The following is a 19,008-nucleotide window of genomic DNA, read 5'->3' as shown; positions in this document are numbered from 1 at the left end:
TTGTGTTTTGCAGCTCCATCAATTCACTTATATTCCTTTCTATTTTGTTCATTCTCGTTAGCATTTCGTCAAATCTTTTCTCAAGGTTCTTAGTTTCTTTGCATTGGGTTAGAACATGTTCTTTTAGCTCACAGAAGTTTCTTACTACCTACCTTCTGAAGTCTGATTCTGTCATTTCATCACACTCGTTCTCCATCCAACCTTGTTACCTTGTTGATGAGGAGTTGTGATCCCTTTTAGGAGGAGAGGTGTTCTGGTTTCGGGTGTTTTCATCCTTTTTGCACTGGTTTCTTCCCATCTTTATGGGTTTATCCACCTGTCGTCTTTGTAGTTGATGGCTTTCAGATTGGGTCTCTGAGTGGACGTTCTGTTTGTTGATGATGAGGTTATTTCTGTTTCTTGGTTTTCCTTCTGACAGTCTGGCCCCTCTACTGTAGGTCTGCTGAGGTCCACTCCAGGCCCTGCTTGCCTGGGGATCACCTGCAGCAGCTGCAGAACAGTAAGGGTTGTTACCAGTTTTCGTCTTCTGCTATCTTTGTCCCAGAACGATACCCGCCAAGTGTCAATCTGATCTCTCCTTTATGAGGTGGCTCTTTGGACATACATGGGTCAGGGAGCTGCTTGAGGAGACAGTCTCTTCTTTATAGGAGCTTAAATGCTGAGCTGTGAGCTCCGTTGTTCATTCAGAGCTTCTGGGCAGGTACATTTAGGTCTGCTGCAGAACTCATAAACCACTTTTTGTTCCCAGGTGCTCTGTCCCAGGGATTTAAAGCTTTATTTATGAGTTTCCGTTATGCTGATGCCTTCTTTTTTTTTCCTTCAGAGCTGCCCTGCCCAGCAAGGAGGCAGCCTAGTCACTGTCTGCCTGTAGAGGCTTTGCTGAGCTGCTGTGGGCTCCGCCCCGCTGCTGAGTGAACTTCCCTGCAGTCCTGTTTATATGGGTGTCGTTAGAACTGCCTTGACAATGGTGGCCCGCCTCTGTTAAGGCGGAGTCTCTCTGTAGTGGAGGGTTGCCTTGGCAATGGCGGGCTGCCTCAGCAATGGCGGGCTGCCTCAGCATTGGCTGACTACCTCCGTAGTGGCAGGCTGCCTCAGTAATGGCGGACACCCCTCCCCCACAGAGCTGGACCATCCCGGGTTCAGCTGCGCTTGCTGTGAAACTCTCAATCCAGAGAGTTTATGATTGCTGTTCTTTTGTGGGGGTGGGACCAGCCGAGCCTGAGTGCCTGGCTCCCTGCCTCAGAGCCTTTTCTTTTTTTTTAAGTTGGTGTTCCAGTCGCCCGTTGAAGAGGCGCTGGGATCTGTGTGTTTTCCCGTGGGATGACTCACTGCGCTGGCTTAAACAGCAGCACTGAGATTCATGGCGCTTTTTTTGCCCTGGAATCTACTGTCCTGGTTCCCTGTTAAGTCCCCTTTTTAAACAGATGAATGGGCGACTCCCCATAGCTCCAATCGCCAGCCAAAAGGGCACCCAGACTAGTGTATTTTGTATGGAGAACCGCTGCACCAGGGCGCTGACAAAGCAGCCGCGCTGGGCAAAGCAGCGGCGCCAGCCGACACAGCCACGCTGGCCGAAACAGCCGCACTGGCGACCCCTGGAGCTCCACTGCCTGGGAATTTCCTAGTCTGTGGGCAATAAAAATGCAGCGTCCACTCACCCTTTGCGTTTTCACTGGGAGCTGCAATCCTGAGCTGTTCCTAAATGGCCATCTTGGATCCTGCCCCTGTAAGTTTTCTTAATAATGCATTTTTAATAGTGGAAGCTTTACATTTTTATCAAGTCCAATTTATGAATTTTTTAATCAATTTTTAATTAATTTATTGTTTGTTCTTTTTGTGTTCTATCTAAAAAAAAGTCTTTGCCTAACCCAAGATCACAAATATTTTCTTTATAAGTTTTTTAGTTTTTTTTCTTCCTACATTTTATCTATGATCCATTCAAAGTTAATTTTTGCAAATCTATAAGGGTCAAGGCTCAACTTTTTTGCGTATTCCAGTACTATTTTTTGAAAAGACTAACCTTTCCTCATTTAACCTAGAATTTTTTTCCAAACACATCTTCCAAAGTCCCAGGAAAGTCAGCATCTAATTGGGTATGCAGAAAGAAAAAAAAAAAAAAAAAGCCACTAATGATCAAAGTTTTAAGGCCTGGAAGCCAAACGTAGACAGAATCTTAGACAGAAGTAAGTCAGAGCAAGGTGGAAGGTTCAGAAAGGTTTGATTTACACATTTAAGATGTGCTACCGGAAATTCCCAGCAGATGGTCAGAAATTCAAGATTCAAATTCAAGAAAATGAACTACATTAGAGATGTTTAAGAGTTAATTAAGTATTTTAAAGATAACAGTTGAAGTCGCAATCAATGAGCACAGGCAGGGAAAAAGAGAGATGACCCAGAACTATGCCCCAGGCAATGTTCACTTGAGGGAATGACAGAAGAATTGAAGCTGGGGGAAAAAAAAAAAAGGAATAATTAAAACAGCGATATGAAACAAACCCAATCAGCATAATTCATTGAAGAGAAGAGGAAAAGAGATACAAAATAGAACTGGTGAACAATATCAAATGCAAGCAAGTTAAAAAAAAAAAAAAGCATCTGGTGAACTTAACGTTTGGGACAAAGATAAATTTGAAAAAAAATATGTATACACATATATGTATATGTAAACATATATATAGTCATAGGAAAGCAGGCTTTACCTAAAAGAGTATGTTGAAACTTTTATCAGGTAAACAGTATATAATGTAAACTTCATGCTATTATTTACTACCAAAAGGAACACTGATTTTAAAATATAGCTTTAGGCTGGGCTTGGTGGCTCACACTTGTAATCTGAGCACTTTGAGAGACCAAGGTGGGAATCACTTGAGCACAGGAAGTCAAGACCAGCCTGGACAACACAGTAAGATCTCATCTCTTCTAAAAATAAAAATAAAAATAATTAGCCAGGCATGGTGGTCCATCCTGTAGTCCCAGCTATTTGGGAAGCTGAGGCAGGAGGACTGGATCACTTGAGCCCAGGAAATCAAGGCTACAGTGAGCTTACAAGCATGCCACTGCACTCCAGCCTGGGCAATACACCAAGATCCCATCTCAAAAAAAATTAAAAATTAAAAAAATAAAATATATATATACATTTACACATATAGTTTTAGCAAAATATATTTCAAATCAACAAAAGTTGATATATTTCGGCCAATTTCGTTTTGTTTTTTTTTTATTTTGAGAGATGAGGTCTCTCTCTGTTGCCCAGGCTGATGTGCAGTGCCATGACCAGAGTTCACTGTAACCTTGAACTCCTAAGGTTCAAGTGATCCTCCCACATTGTGGCTACCAGAGTTGCTGGGATTACAGCTGCCAGCCGCTATGCTCAGCCTATTTCAGCCATTTTTAATTTGCTAATTGTCACAAAAGACTTTTCCTAATAAAAAATCTGAACAACTCAACAGTAAACAAGTTTTCATGTTTAGAAAAATCACTCCTTAAAATCCTCTAACTTTCCTAAATAGTCTATGTCTGACAGGAATAAAATGATGAAATAATGCATATATTTTGCTATAAAATTTTGTACAGAATTTAAACAAAAATGTCATTTATCTAGGCCGGGTGCAGTGGCTCACGCCTGTAATCCCAACACTTTGGGAGGCCAAGGCAGGTATAACACCTGAGGTCAGGAGTTCAAGACCAGCCTGGCCAAAATGGCAAAACCCCATCTTAACTAAAAATACAAAAATTAGCCGGGCGTGGTGGTGTGCTCAGGATTGAACACTATTAGAAGTGGGGTTAATTCTATGATGGTACCACTCAATAAATCTAAAATATGGTGGCGGGGCTGGGGAGGGACTAATGCTCTAACTGGCAAACAAGTAGTAGTTATTCATATCAGCTGGGAGAGGAAATATTTGGTATTTTGTGTCTTGATCATTCAGGCTGTAGTACAGTAGCATAATCTGGCCTCACTCTTGATAGACAGAGATCGTCCCCAACATTTGTGTTTTGTCTGTGTTTGGACACAATGATTGAATGTTTTAGTCTTGATCCATCACAGACACAGAGTGGTCTTATCTGATGTTGATGCTCTGTACAACAGTTTATCTTCAACAGAAAAACACAAAGTTACTGTGAATGCCAGGCTAGCTTCTAGCAATACCAGTTTCTAGCTGTCACAGACATTTTTCTTTTTCTCACTCCTAAAAGCATGTGACAGCTTACATAAAACATATTTCAACTACAAAATTATTCAAGAATTACTTGGTGAGTCACAGAGACTGCATTAATATCTATGGCACATGTACAATACAGAGTAAGAAAACTTATAATTTAAGAATTAAGTTGCTAAAAATAAATCAGCTGAAAGAAACCTAAATGGGATTATTTATCTCTCTGACACTCTACAATATAAAGTCACAACTTTTTCAAGATATCATGGCCCGGTATTATTTCTCCAGTAGCTATGTACTTGGTGTGGAAATGATGAACAGTTTTCAGGAAAACAGTTTAATTGAAAGACCTGGGTTTGAAATATATTTCTATCACTATTGATCTCAATGTAAATGACCTCAAGAATGTTTCTTAACTGCTCTATGCCTAATCTATAAAATGGAAATACCATTTATTCCAATATATTATTAAGAAGAAACAAATAATGCATATTAAAAGTATGACAGAGAACCTAAAACTTAGAAATCAACAGATCAGGCCATTCCTATAATCCCAGCACTTTGGGAGGCCAAGGCGAGTGGATCACCTGAGGTCTGGAGTTTGAGACCAGTCTGGCCAACATAACAAAACCCATCCTAAAAATACAAAAATTAGCCAGGCATGGTGGCACATGTCTGTGGTCTGCTACTCCAGAGGCTGAGGGAGGAGAATCACTTGAACCCGGAAGGCGGAGGTTATAGTGAGCCCAAATTGTGCCACTGCACTATAGCCTGGATGAGAGAGAGAGACTCAGTCTCAAAAAAAAAAAAAAAAAAAAAAAAAAGGAAACCAACAGATCAATTATTTTATTGTTTATTGTTTCATCTTTATATCTTTGTATGTATGAAGATTTATGTCTTAAAAACAGAGCCTCCAAACATAAAGTATGCTGAGATTTAAATCACCAATAATTGATACTTGGTTATCGTAATTCACACCAACATCTCTAAATCTTAACCTTTGGCTCTTTACGCTTATCATATAGATATAAGCAGACCAGAACATACCCATTCTGCTAAGTCTAATCAAATCCAATAAACAGACAGAACCCAGTAAGAAATGAGTTTCCGCAATTCTTTCTCACAAATTCATCAGTTACAAAAAGATGGGAAAATGTTGCTCCTATCCTTTACCCCTCAAGGAGTGTAATACAAATTTCCTCCCCACTATGGGAGCATGAGAAACAGAAAAGGACTCCCCTCCTATAGCAGGATATTGTGCTAGAGGCTGGGGAGATCAAAAATATAACATGTGGCTGGGCACGGTGGCTCACGCCTGTAATCCCAGCACTTTAGGAGGCCAAGATGTGCAGATCACTTCAGGTCAGGAGTTTGAGACCAGGCTGGCCAACATGACAAAATCCTGCCTGTACTAAAACTACAAAAATTAGCTGGGCATGGCAGGAGGCTGAACCATTGCTTAAACCGGGAAAGCAGAGGTTGCAGTAAGCCAAGGTGGCACCACTGCACTTCAGCATGGGTGACAGAGTAAGATTGTCTCAAAAAAACAAAAACAACAACAACAATAAATATATGTGCATGTGCATATATATATTTACACACACGATTCTTGTCCTCGAATTTGGACAAGATAACTCCCCCTGCCACAGTGGCGGACAGGGGTTTAGGGGCTAAATGTGTGATACCTGTAATGGATGTACTGGAGATATAAAGAAAACAATCTGAAAAACAGAACTCAGAAAAGAACCCAGGCTGGAAATTAAGATCTAGCAGTGTTTAAAATAATCATTAAGGCTGTGGGAGAAGTTTTGTCTGGAAAAATGGACCCTAGAGTAGAGCAACAGGACCTAGAACAGATATCAAAGTGTGATAACATGGGGGTTGGGGGGAGGGGCCAGTGAAAGAGCCTTAGAAGAGAGGGAGGGACAAAGTGACCAGGACAATATTTCTCACTTCTTGTCCATCCAGAGACCCATCTGCCGAATGCAAGGTTCTTCTTTTTTCTCCTAGCAGATGGCATCCACATTAGCAACCTCCTCCCATGGGTACACCCAAATTTTGACACATTTCCCTAAATACTGCTAAGACATAAATACTGTTGCTGAGGGAAACAGAGAGAAGCTGGGAGACAGAATACAAAGAGAGAGTGAATAAATATATACATGTTGAAACCTTTCAGCAGCTGTTAATAATACACCCTTAATGGTGATTAAGGGCAGCAGCATAAATTAGCCTCTGGGTTGTGCAAAATTGCTGAAACACTTGCTCAAACACCCTTGCCTGCCACTCAGGAAAGCACATCAGAATCTAAGTCAGAATGATGTTAAAAGGATAATCTGAAATCTGCTCAAATGTGTAAGTTAAATCGTATTTGTCTGAAAGCTTCATTTCAGAAAAACTACTGAAAGTATCCTGTTTCAATTTACTGTCTAAACTCATTCCCTCCCTCCCAGAAGGTCGTCTGGCTGAAGACCCAACCTTGGCCAGGCACAGTAGCTCAGGGCCGTAATCCCACCACTTTAAGAAGCCGAGGCAAGCGGATCACTTGAAGTCAGGAGCTCAAGTCCAGCCTGGCCAATAGAGTGAAATCTCATCTCTTCTAAAAATACAAAAATTAGCTGGAAGTGGTGGTGTGTACCGGTAGTCCCAGCTTCTCAGGAGGCTGAGGCAGGAGAACTGCTTGAACCCGGAAGACGGAGGTTGCAAAAAACCGAGATGGCGCTACTGCACTCCAGCCTGGGCAACAGAGCGAAACTGTCTTTAAAAAAAAGAGAGAGAGAGAGAGACCCAAAGCTTGATCCTTGTAGGGCATTTCAGCAGACATTTAATCATCAGAAAGCCAATGACCTCCTAGGGAGAATGATACAAAGAAAAGAAAGTACCTCTATAGTTTCTATGTTGCTCGTCAACATGACAAGTCATTCTTTCACACAGAATAGAGCCTAAGGAAAAGCAGGTTTTTACAAATTCCTATTGGCTGTTTTTAGGCCCCTGCATTTTCCAAGGGAACCAAGGTGTTTGAGCATTAGGTGGTGGTTTACTTCAGAATTTAGCCTTCCCGGAAATCCTAGTTAAGCGTCTTAATCCTACAATCTTGAGAGCTAGGCGCTCTCAAAAGATAGTCCCGTTAATAACATATACTGACAACTGGATTCGAGTCCCATATAAGATTCCTAAAATCAAGGCAGTTAGAAACAAGAGATTCAAGCTCAAGCAGCCGGGCAATCACAGGGGAAAATAGGATAACAATAGTACCGAGATATGGTGAAGATTAAGTAAGTTTTACTAGCAAAGCAGTGAGCACTAGTGCTCCCACGTAAACAATAACAAGCACCGAAGAGCAAGAAACGCGCTCGAGGAGGCTTGACCGAGCAGCTGAGGCACAGCTGTCGGCGAGATGGCGCAAGGGAACGAAGGCACCGTTCGTCCCCGGGCGCCGGAGGTGGCTGGCCAGGAAGCGTTAGTGCGTTGTCAGGCAACCAGCTCTCAACAACACAGCGGGCGGCGGCGACCGCGGTGGCCCAGGAATCCGGACAGCGTAACTAGGGCACCTCCCTAGCTCGGCAGCTGAGAGACCCCAGCCCACAGGGAACTCCCGTCTCCAACCCTCATAACTCAGTCACCGCTGCCGGCCTCACAGCCGCGGGACCCCACCTCTCCACACCCGCAACTCGGGAATCTACCTCATCGCGTCCGGCAGCCACGAGACCCCCTGGTGGACAAGAAACCCCCTCCCACCCGCAGACTCCAGAACTCGAGACCTACGCCCCGAGAGAGCGCCTGCCCCCGCTCTGCCGAATGCAGCCCCGGGCCCCCTTCCTCCCTCCACACCACTCCGCGGCATACCCCGCCGCTCACGCTCCCCATCCGCGGCTGGCAGACTCTTACTCAGGAGAGCGGGCTCACGACCGGGGACACGCACAGTACTCAGGATAGTCGCGGACCGAACAGATAGCAACGACCGCTCGGCGCCGAAACAGTGTGAGAGACTCCGGGCCGTTGCCCCGCCTCTCAGGCCGAGCCCTTCGCCCGCCCTTCGCCAACCGCCGGGTGCGGCCTCGCCCCCACTGCAGGCGGCCGCGCGGCAGACAGCTCCCCCTGCTGTCCCGGAGGCTGCATAGCTGCCCGCCGCTCTCTGGGTTCGCCCGCACCTTGGCAGGGGACTTGGAAAACTCGTTCTCCTGCTGAGCCCAGGGGCTGTTAAGCCGTGGGAGCCACTTCTCAGGCTAAATCTATTTCAGCCTCTCCAACCTCCTAGGCACCACACAACTTGGGAACACTGTCAGAGCCTGAAAAGAAAAATGGGGACGGGTGGTAGTGAGAGGAAAAGTGTTAGCATATCATTACTCCTAGCCCAGGAGTGTGGTCAACGTTGGGTCCTAGGCTTTCATTACCATTTTCAACATGTTATTCAGTTCACCCCAATAGCATATGGCCATATGCTACCACTAGAAAAGTGACGTCTAGTTTCCCAGGAAAGTGGAACTAAGGGTAGATATTAATGTACTATTTTACTCTAAATTTCTTTGTAAGAGATGGTTTTAAAGCAAATTTTCTTCAACTGAAAGTCAGTGCCAAAACCGCAAGCTGTGGTGTGGATTCGATAATTCCAATGTTTCTGTTCTAACTGATTGTTTCAACGCATTGTAACAGTCATAGAAGCACCTACGGAGACTTAGAGACATCATGGAAGGAATGGTCACTGGAGTGTCAAGGAGTTCGTGTTCAGTATCACTGGGCTGTATATTTAAAGATTAATATGAGTTCCCAAGCAAAAAAGTTAGAAAGGAGCATTTCAAATAATGCTGACCACATATGCAAAGCCAAAGTAAAGATATTTGCATTGCTAGAATGAAAAGTTTCAGTGGAGACTAAAGAGAGATGAAGCTGGAAGAGATACATAGGGACCAGGTTGTTAATAGCTGTAATGCTATCTTTTCTGTTTTCTTTTATTATTTCTTTTCTGGGAGGACAGGGTCTGACTCTATCTCAAAAAAAAAAAAAAAAGGCTCGGCTCACTGCAACCTCCTCCGCCTCCCGGGTTCAAGCGATTCTCCTGCTTCAGCCTCCTAGTAGCTGGGACTACAGGTACGCACCAGCACGCCTGGCTAATTTTTTTTTTTTTTTTTTTTTTTTAGCAGAGAGGGAGTTTCACCATGTTGGCCAGGCTGGTCTTACTCCTGACCTCAAGTGATCCGCGCACCTCGGCCTCCCAAAGTGCTGGGATTTCAGGTGTGAGCCACCGCGCCTACCCTGTGATGCTATCTTTTCAGAAAAAAAAATATATTGAACACCTATGCTAGGTGCTAGGGGATAAAACAAGGAAAGCAGACTTGCTCCCTGTGTCTTGAAACTTAAAATTTTGCGCGGATGGAGGAATAAGATGGAGAAAAAAGAAAATCTAAAACACGTAAACTAATAAATAAAATAATTAAACATAGTATTAAGTGTAGGAAGAAAACTAACCAGTTGCTGAGATTAATTACGCCTTGGGGACAAATGAGGTTCACAGCAGCGCCAAAGATTTAACTGTAACCTGTTAAAAGAACTGAGTACTGGGCATTTTCAGATCAGTAATGGCACATAATTCCTATGTAGATGTTAACTTTTACCAACGCGCAAAAAAGCATGGTAATATCAATCAAGGAGTACCCACCGCATTCTCGCATCTCTAGAAAAAGCCCATCTGCATGCGAAGTGCCAAGCCACCACAAGCCAGTTAGCTTTTACGCATATGCAATGAATCACCTTGAAGTCAACTGGAATGCCATGTTTATCTTCCTCTCAACAAGCTTCCATAACGACGTATAGCTCAGTTTTACAACAGACAGCCTTACCTTTTAGTCTTTCAACAAACTTATCTCGTTTAAGGTACCTATACGCACACAAAAACACTTTCCGCCCCCCACATCCCAGGCTCCACCTACCTTTAATATGGCGGAGGCCGAGTCTGCGCAGTACAAACAGAGAAGGTAAATCCCAGTTTCTGGCATAACGTTACATGCCCGTCTTCCGGTGCGGAAGACTATACCATTACCATAGCCTATAATTTTGTTTGTTCATTTCACACATACAATTTCCCGAGTCAAGATGTTCTCACTTAAACCACAAGAAGATTCGTGTCTCCCTATTACTGTAAATACTGTTTATATCGTCACGTCCCCGAAAGACCCCTGTCTTCTCTGAATGGTCTGTACCAACTTCACCTCCGGTTCTAGGTGTCATGGCTGCCCCAAGAGTCTAGTTAAGAGTTTGCTCCCGTGGTGCGGAGGGTCCAAGGCCCACACCTGGAGATCTAGCGAGGTAAAGTTGCCCCTTGGTTGTGGATACGACAGCTTCTCCGCTTCCTCGGCGATGGCGGCGTCCGGGAGCGGTATGGCCCAGAAAACCTGGGAATTGGCCAACAACATGCAGGAAGCTCAGAGTATCGATGAAATCTACAAATACGACAAGAAACAGCAGCAAGAAATCCTGGCGGCGAAGCCCTGGACTAAGGAGTGAGGAGGTCCCTGGCGAGACGCAGGGGAGGGTAGGGGTGGCGGGAGTTTAAGAGACCCTGAGAGAATGGGAGTTGAAGGGGTTCTGAAGAGCTTTCACCGACAGGGAGGGGGACAGAATATGCGCCTTGGATCTGCAAGTAGAGCCTAAGCCCTCCGCTGGGGCTTTGACTCCCCTTTTTGTCCCTTTAACCCATTTGCCCCGGATGATGTAAGGGGAGAACAACAAGCGGTGATTTAAATTGTTACCTCTGAACATCTGTATACTCATATATGCCACACACTCTGCCTTGAACCCAGTGTCGGCATGCACCTTGTTTGGGTCTTCGACCCCAAACTGGAGACTACAGCTGTTTGCAGAAATCGAGTCAGCAGCCCAAGGTCTCAAAAATAGCTATGAGCTATTTTACTTTCTTTTTTTTAAATAGAGATGGGTCCTCGCTGTATTGCTCAGGCTGGTCTCTAGCTCCTGGCTTCAAGTGATCCTTTCGCCTTGGCCTTCCAAAGTGGTGGGATTACAGGCGTCAGGCCTGGGCCTATAATAGTTTTTTGATTGCTGGTAATTATTACGGAGACACACGGAGGCTCTACCTGGTCTCTAAAATGTTACTCCACCAGTTCCCATAAACCAGATATTATAAAACTAGAGCTTAAGGCTCTTTGCCCTTTAGCAGTGTCCATTTTTCCCTGGGAGTGGTGACAGGTCAAGGGATCTTTACCCATAATATTTTTCTTTTCCTGAGAGCAGTGTTTGGGAGAAAGTAAAAAGAGCACAAAAGCTAATGGATAGATAGAAAGGAGAGCTGTGGTCAACAAGAGGACATACTTCTACTGCTTCAGTTTTTTTACAGGGCTAGCCTTGTCTCTCAGTATTCAGACGAGATCCGGCGCGTTCAGGGTGGTATGGCCCTAGACGCCTCTCAGTATTCAGATTCCACAGTGGTGAATTGCGGAGGCACCTAGCTAGATATTTCCACCTCATTTAATCTTCATGACAACCCAGTACAGTATATCCATCCTTTTTTTACAAATTAAAAAAACAAGCAAATGCATTATGTAACTTATGATCACACTGAGATAAGTGAACTCCTAACTGAGCAATAGTCAGACCTAAGATCAAATCTCACAGCTATCACTAATTAATTGACCTTAGGAAATTTACTTATCCATCTTCAATTATCGTAATATGTAAATAAGACCTACCTATTGGTGTTGTCTTAAAGATGAGATGAGATAATGTATAAAAAAGGTCCTCTAAAATATAAGAGGAGCATAGTAATTTGTCTTTCTTCTTTTCTCCAGTAAAGGGAGAAGCCAAGATTTCGATTCATGTCTTGACTTCCAACATGAAGTCTACACATTTTTCAGCTTTTGGTTGAAATCTGGCAAAGCTTAGGAATTAAATTTGGATTCTTTCTGTGGGCAGACATCTAAAAAAGCTTTGTAGATACGTTGACTGACTGCTCTCTATGGCTGGTTAAGTTGCTTGGTTGTCTTCTTTCTGTAGCAGGCTGCATTTTAGGTTGATGTACTCTTAAATATTTGGAAGCAGCCTGCCTCACTGTCTAATTATGGCTCTAATTATATGCATCCTAGCTATCTTGGACTGCATCAATGAGACAAAAATGTACTTTTATTCAAGAGTTTAATTTATTGATGACAAATTCTAAAATAGTGATCATAGGAAACTAGGATCTTAGAGCTACTTTTTAATTTGAGGCTGACATACAGAGAATCCCACCCTTCAACACACTGTTCTTTGAGAGTAGGGTTAAGAGACAGGTTAATAATCAATGATGCTAATGACAGCTAGCACTTATTAGGTTTCTAGTATGTGTAAAGCACTAAGCTAAGCACTTTATATACATTATTTCGTTTACTTTATTTCATCGTAACAACTACTATGACTATCCCTATTTACAGAAAAGGAAACGTAGGCACAGATATTACACGGTTGTCCCAATGCCACAGCTAGGGAATGCAATGTCAAGATTCAAACCTTGGCAGATGAATGTCAGAACTCACATTCTTAACCATTAGCCTAGAGGTTAGGCCTGAGAACAGTTAGGCACAACTATCCAACCAGTCAGAATCCAAGATTGGGTGATTCCAAATTAATGGAGAAAAAAATCGAACTGGTCATATTATTCCCTTATTTGAATAGCACATTTATAAAAACTATTTCAGACTTTTCCCCTCCCCCAAGGATGATACGTTACAAGGCTATAACATGCTTGTTGTTTCCACCCTGCAGATATTATCCTTTTCAACTTTTTCTCCCCATAGTCTACACTCCCCTTCCGTTGCTGTAAATTCCTTCAATACTTACTCTTTATCTTCAGAAAAACTTTATTCTGAATTGTGCTTTATATAAGAAATGTAATTACATCGTGATTTTGTTTTGCAGTCACCATTACTTTAAGTACTGCAAAATCTCAGCATTGGCTCTACTGAAGATGGTGATGCATGCCAGATCAGGAGGCAACTTAGAAGTGATGGGCCTGATGCTAGGAAAGGTGGATGGTGAAACCATGATCATTATGGACAGTTTTGCTTTGCCTGTGGAGGGCACTGAAACCCGAGTAAATGCACAGGCTGCTGCATATGAGTACATGGCCGCATACATAGAAAATGCTAAACAGGTAAAAATGTTGTTTCTTATAGTTTATTAATTGCAAATTAGAGTCTCAAGGTGACTTTTGACTTTTTAGACTTAAAATTATCCCCTTTACATTAAATTTTATATTTAAATTTTAATGATTTCTATGTAAAATGTATGAGATTAAAAGCCTGATAAGATTTATAGCATGGGGGTTTTTTGTTTGTTTTTTGTGGGGTTTTTTGTTGTTGTTGTTGTTGTTGTTTTCGAAACAGGGACTTGCTCTGTTGTCCAGGCTGGAGTGCAATGGCATGATCTCAGCTCACTGCAACCTCCGCCTCCTGGGATCAAGCAATTTTCCAACCTCAGCCTCCTGAGTAGCTGGGGTTATAGGTGTACACCAGCACACTTGGATAATTTTTGTATTTTTAGTAGAGATGGGTTTTGCCATGTTGGCCAGGCTAGTCTTGAACTCCTGACCTCAAGTGATCTGCCCACGTTGGCCTGCCAAAGTGCTGGGATTACAGGCATGAGGCAGCATCCCCTTCCATAATTTTTGTATTTTTAGTAGAGACAGGTTTTCTCTGTGTTGGCCAGTCTGGTCCTGAACTCCTAGCATCAAGTGATCCACCCACCTCAGCCTCCCAAAGTGCTGGGATTACAGGCATGAGCCACTGCACCCGGTCTGTGGCATGGATTTTATTTATTTTTTTCAAATAAACTCTCACACTTATTATAAAAATTTGGGCTGGGCACGGTGCCTCACACTTGTAATCCCAGCACTTTGGGAGGGCAAGATGGGCAGATCACGAGGTCAGGATTTGGAGACCATCCTGGCCATGCTGAAACCTCCTCTCTACTAAAAGTACAAAAAAATTAGCTGGACGTGGTGGCGGGTGCCTATAATCCCAGCTACTTGGGAGCCTGAGGCAGGAGAATCGCTTGAACCTAAGAGGTGGAGATTGCAGTGAACCGAGATCATGCCATTGCACTCCAACCTGGGCAACAGGAGCAAAAGTTTGTCTCAAAAAAAAAAAAAAAAAAAATGGAAACAACCTAACTCAGTTCCTGAGTATAAAACTGGTTAAATTATGGTATATCCATCAATGGACTGCTAGGCAGCCTTTAAAAGAAATAAAGAAAAGGTAACTGAGGCTGGGAACGGTGGCTCATGCCTGTAATCCCAGCACTTTGGGAGGCCAAGGCGGGTGGATCACGAGGTCAGGAGTTCAAGACCAGCTTGACCAACATGGTGAAACCTCATCTCTACTAAAAATACAAAAAAATTAGCCAGGCGTGGTGATGTGTACCTGTAATCCCAGCTACTCAGGAGGCTGAGGCAGGAGAATCACTTGAACCTGGGAGGCGGAGGTTGCAGTGAGCCGAGATTGCACCACAGTGCTCCAGCCTTGGCAACAGAGTGAGACTATGTCTCAAAAAAAAAAAAAATAACACTTAAATATATTGATGACTTATATGGAGCAAACTCCCAAGTTTATTGAATGAAAAAGCAAAGTGTAAAACACTATTATGTTATGTGGTATGCTATTGTGTGTATGTTTTTATCAATCTTTATATGTGCAAACAATATGTATTCTGTATGCAAAGAATATCTCTGTAAGGGGAAGCAATTGCCTATAGATTTCACATCTGGGCTGAGAAAACTAAGTAGTTGAGGAGAAAGAGATGGGAAGGAGACTGGTTACCCTTATTGTACTAGCACCTTGTAAATTAATTAAACAGTAATCTTAAACTTTTTTGCCCCTTTGTTAGGTTGGTCGCCTTGAAAATGCAATTGGGTGGTATCATAGCCACCCTGGCTATGGCTGCTGGCTTTCTGGGATTGATGTTAGTACTCAGATGCTCAATCAGCAGTTCCAGGAACCATTTGTAGCAGTGGTGGTAAGCATTTTAAAACTAGTTTAATTATGTTCTTTGTGAAGATTTGCTGAAGCAAGTATACTGAGAAATAAGAACAGTGTGGTAAAGAAAAATTGCTCTGGTGTCAGACTGCCTAGGTTTGAATATGAATTCCATCTCTTAGAAGCTAGGACTTTGAGCAAGTTATTTAACCACTGTGCTTCTCACTTCCCCCGCTCTGTAAAATATGGGTTGTCATAGCATCTATGGCTCACTGCCAGCTCATCATAGGCATTCAATCAGTGTTGAATGAACTGAGTTAACTGGGAATTGCTAGAGCAGCTCTTGTTATGCCTAGGGCATTTTAAATGCAATCCAGGTTTCTATGAAGAAGGTAGGAATTATTCACCTATTAAAAGGAAAAAATAAAACCTTTAAAAATAGATGTGCAAACCTTCAAATAACATTCTTAAATGTTTTAATAATTAATTCTAATCTCTAAGTTAACTGTGAGACACTTATATTTACCCTCTTACTGAACTTTTATGGTTTCTTTGGTTTGTTTATTCTTATTTGGTTATTGTGTATGTATATAGTATTATATGTATGTATACATTTATAGGTTTATAATGTTTAAAAGGCGTACAGTTTTATATCAGCAAATATTAAATATATCTTTCTTGTAGATTGATCCAACAAGAACAATATCTGCAGGGAAAGTGAATCTTGGCGCCTTTAGGACATACCCAAAGGTAACTTTTTTTTTTTTTTAAGAGATAGAGTCTCACTCTGTTGCCTAGGCTGGAGTGCAGTGGCTATTCACAGGTACGATCATAGTGACCTACAGCCTCCATCTTCTAGGCTCAAGCCATCCCTCCAATTCAGCCTCCCAAGTAGCTGGGACTATAGGAAGTTCCTATATTTTTTAAATTCCAAATATTTGACTTACTGTTAAAGACATTAGAAATAGCTCTTTTTGTTAAAACAATTTAATAATATTTATGAAATAGTAAACTACTGCAAGTTGCCCCAGCAAAGGGTAATAACATTTATGTTCTATATTGTTAATTTTACTGGAAAAGCAGTCTTTATTTATTAGTAAGTACCTGTGCTCCTGTGGCAATCCGGCAGGTACTAGAAAACAAACTAAATCTGTAGGTCTATTTCATTCCCTGGCAGGAGTCTGCAATCTGAAATAGTTATTAGAACAAAAGTATATCACCTGAGGAGAGGAAAAATAAATCTATGAGCCAAATCCAGCCTACAGCCATCAAACAGGGTGGAGGGAAAAGTAGAAACAGTATTTTTTTTTTTTAAATTAGAATGCTTATGTTAAATATTTGCCTCCCAAAATTGATCCTATAATTAGAAAGCTGCATAAAAAAACATGATGTTTTTCCCCTCCCTCCTCTCCCTCTCCCTCTCTCTCTCTCTCTCTCTCTCTGTCTCTCTCTCCACACACACACACACACACATAAATCTTCTGTTTTCTTCATTTTTGTTTAGGGCTACAAACCTCCTGATGAAGGACCTTCTGAGTACCAGACTATCCCACTTAATAAAATAGAAGACTTTGGTGTACACTGCAAACAGTAAGTAATTTAAAAACATATCTGGGCCAGGCACAGTGGCTCACACCTATAATCCCAGCACTTTGGGAGGCCAAAGTGGGAGGATTGCTTGAGGACAGGAATTTGACACTAGTGAGATCTCATGTCTACAAAAAAATGTTTTAAAGGCCAGGTGCAGCGGCTCATGCCTGTAATCCTAGCACTTTGGGAGGGCAAGGTGGGCAAATCACGAGGTCAAGAGATCGAGACCATCCTGTCCAACATGGTGAAATCGTGTCTCTACTACAAATACAAAAAATTAGCTGGACATGGTGCTGCGCACCTGTAGTCCCAGTTACTCAGGAGGCTGAGGCAGGAGGATCACTTGAACCCAGGAGGCGGAGGATGCAATGAGCCGAGACCATGCCACTGCACTCTGGCTTGGTGACGGAGTGAGATTCTGTTTCAGAAAAGAAAATGTTTTCAAAGTTAGCTAGATGAGGTGGCACAGTCCTGTAGTCCTAACGATCAGGAGGCTGAAAGAAACCTTAGATATCAACCAGTCTAAGCTCATTATTTTACAGATCAGAAAAAAGGCTCAGACAAAATGCATTTTGTGATACCTTTTACAATAATAGTAAAAGTATATGAATTTAGGTGAATGTTTGCATTTTTAATTTTTTTCTTTTGCATTTTTTATTAATGTTTCAATCTAGTATGTCATTTGCCTTTCATACAACCTAAACATTTTTTCAATGTACAAGATACTTAGCCTATATAAAATTATAACAAGTGAAAGATGGATTCAGGGCCAGCTGACACTAGCATGTCTGCAGCCCTTAAAATATATAATTTCCACTGAACAAAAATTCTAATTCTTTAAATATTTGAAAAATTTAAGAAGCCATATTAAAAAGTTAAAGTTATAAAGTTTAAGAATTCTTACTAAAAACACTGAATTACATACCTTCCCCCGACCCCCAACCTGAGACATAGTCTTGCTCTGTCGCCCAGGCTGCAGTGCAGTGGCATGATCTTCGTGGCTCACTGCAGCCTCCATCTCCTGGGTTCAAGCAATTCTCCTGCCTCTGCTTCCCAAGTAGCTGGGATTACAGGCATGTGCTACCACACCCAGCTAATTTTTGTATTTTTAGCAAAGACTGAGTTTCACCATGTTGGCCTGGCTGGTCTCAAATTCCTGACGTCATGATCCACCCGCCTCGGCCTCCCAAAGTGCTCGGATTACAGGTGTGAGCCACCATGCCCAGCCTACATATCTTTTTCAGTGGTGAATTTTATGATGTCTGAATTATATCTTAATTTTTTTTAATGTTAAAGAAGCCAATGGGGACAATTTTCTGTACCTTCTAAATATATCTCACCACTTCTCTTACTATCACTTTCACCCAAGCCACTGCTGTCTGGAGCTTCAATCAAGCGCACTTGCCTTCTGGCAAGTCTTTCTGCCTTTGCCCTTCACTGCTTGTGTGTATGTATGTATGTATGTATTTATTTATTTATTTTTGAGATGGAGTTTTGCTCTTGTTACCCAGGCTGGAGTGTAATGGTGCGATTCCGGCTCATCACAACCTCTGCCTCCAAGTTCAAGAGATTCTCCTGCCTCAGCCTCCCAAGTAGCTGGGATTACAGGCATGCACCACCATGCCTGGCTAATTTTGTATTTTTAGTAGAGACTGGGTTTCTCCATGTTGGTCAGGCTGGTCTCAAACTCCCAACCTCGGGTGATCTACCCACCTCGGCCTCCCAAAGTGCTGGGATTACAGGCATGAGCCACTGTGCATGGCCTGCCCTTTACTTCTTAAAGGTCTATTTTCAGCCAGACTGACTCTGTTAAGATATAAGTCAGATCACATTCTTCTGTTTCAGAATGACTTCCCATCTCACGAAGAACAAGATCCTTAGTCCTTATCACAGACTACACAGCCTTCTGTGGTCTGGCTCCTACAGCCTCTGTGAACTCATCTCCTGTCACTGAACTTTTGCTGGTCTGCGATCCAGCCATATTGACTTTCTTATGGTTTGTCAAATGTGCCACCATGCTCATGGCTTAGGGCCCTGGCACTTGCTGTTCCCTTTGCCTAGAGAGTACTCTCTTATTTCCATGTGGCTCGCCAACTAAGCATTGAGTATCTGTTTGCAGGGTCATCATAATAGAAAATGTTCATAAGTCACCCTATGGAAAATAACACCTTCTGTTTCCTCTTTCCCTACTTTTTTTTCTTAGCACTTGTAGCCATCTGATGTTTTTGCTTCTTTTTTTTTTTTTTTTTTTTTTTTTTTTTTTTTTTTTTTTTTTTTTTTTTTTTTTTTTTTTTTTTTTT

General features: G+C 42.3%; 2 protein-coding genes across 15 annotated transcripts in view; one reads left to right on the top strand and one right to left on the bottom strand.

The window, feature by feature from the left end:
- CSPP1 (centrosome and spindle pole associated protein 1) overlaps window positions 1-10,085 on the bottom strand; it is a 159,115-nt gene extending 149,030 nt beyond the window's left edge. For 3 of the 14 annotated variants that reach the window (XM_037735457.1, XM_037735458.1, XM_037735462.1), the window contains exon 1: window positions 2,021-2,867. In XM_037735457.1, the coding sequence (XP_037591385.1) occupies window positions 2,021-2,085 (65 nt within the window). In that variant the 5' untranslated portion in view covers window positions 2,086-2,867. The other 11 variants (XM_037735460.1, XM_017520217.2, XM_037735459.1 and 8 more) reach the window with 11 other exon arrangements.
- Window positions 10,086-10,183: 98 nt separating this feature from the next.
- Window positions 10,184-19,008, top strand: part of COPS5 (COP9 signalosome subunit 5) — a 19,473-nt gene continuing 10,648 nt past the window's right edge. Inside the window, exons 1-5 of the mRNA XM_017520232.1 lie at window positions 10,184-10,657; window positions 13,065-13,299; window positions 15,030-15,158; window positions 15,803-15,868; window positions 16,623-16,708. Coding sequence (XP_017375721.1) covers window positions 10,347-10,657; window positions 13,065-13,299; window positions 15,030-15,158; window positions 15,803-15,868; window positions 16,623-16,708 — 827 coding nt within the window. The 5' untranslated portion in view covers window positions 10,184-10,346. The remainder of the gene's footprint in view (window positions 10,658-13,064; window positions 13,300-15,029; window positions 15,159-15,802; window positions 15,869-16,622; window positions 16,709-19,008) is intronic.

Source organism: Cebus imitator, unplaced genomic scaffold (assembly GCF_001604975.1).
Source record: "Cebus imitator isolate Cc_AM_T3 unplaced genomic scaffold, Cebus_imitator-1.0 Scaffold817, whole genome shotgun sequence".
Lineage (NCBI taxonomy): Eukaryota > Metazoa > Chordata > Mammalia > Primates > Cebidae > Cebus > Cebus imitator.
Note: the sequence above shows the minus strand (reverse complement) of the source record. Positions and strands in the feature narration are given on the sequence as shown.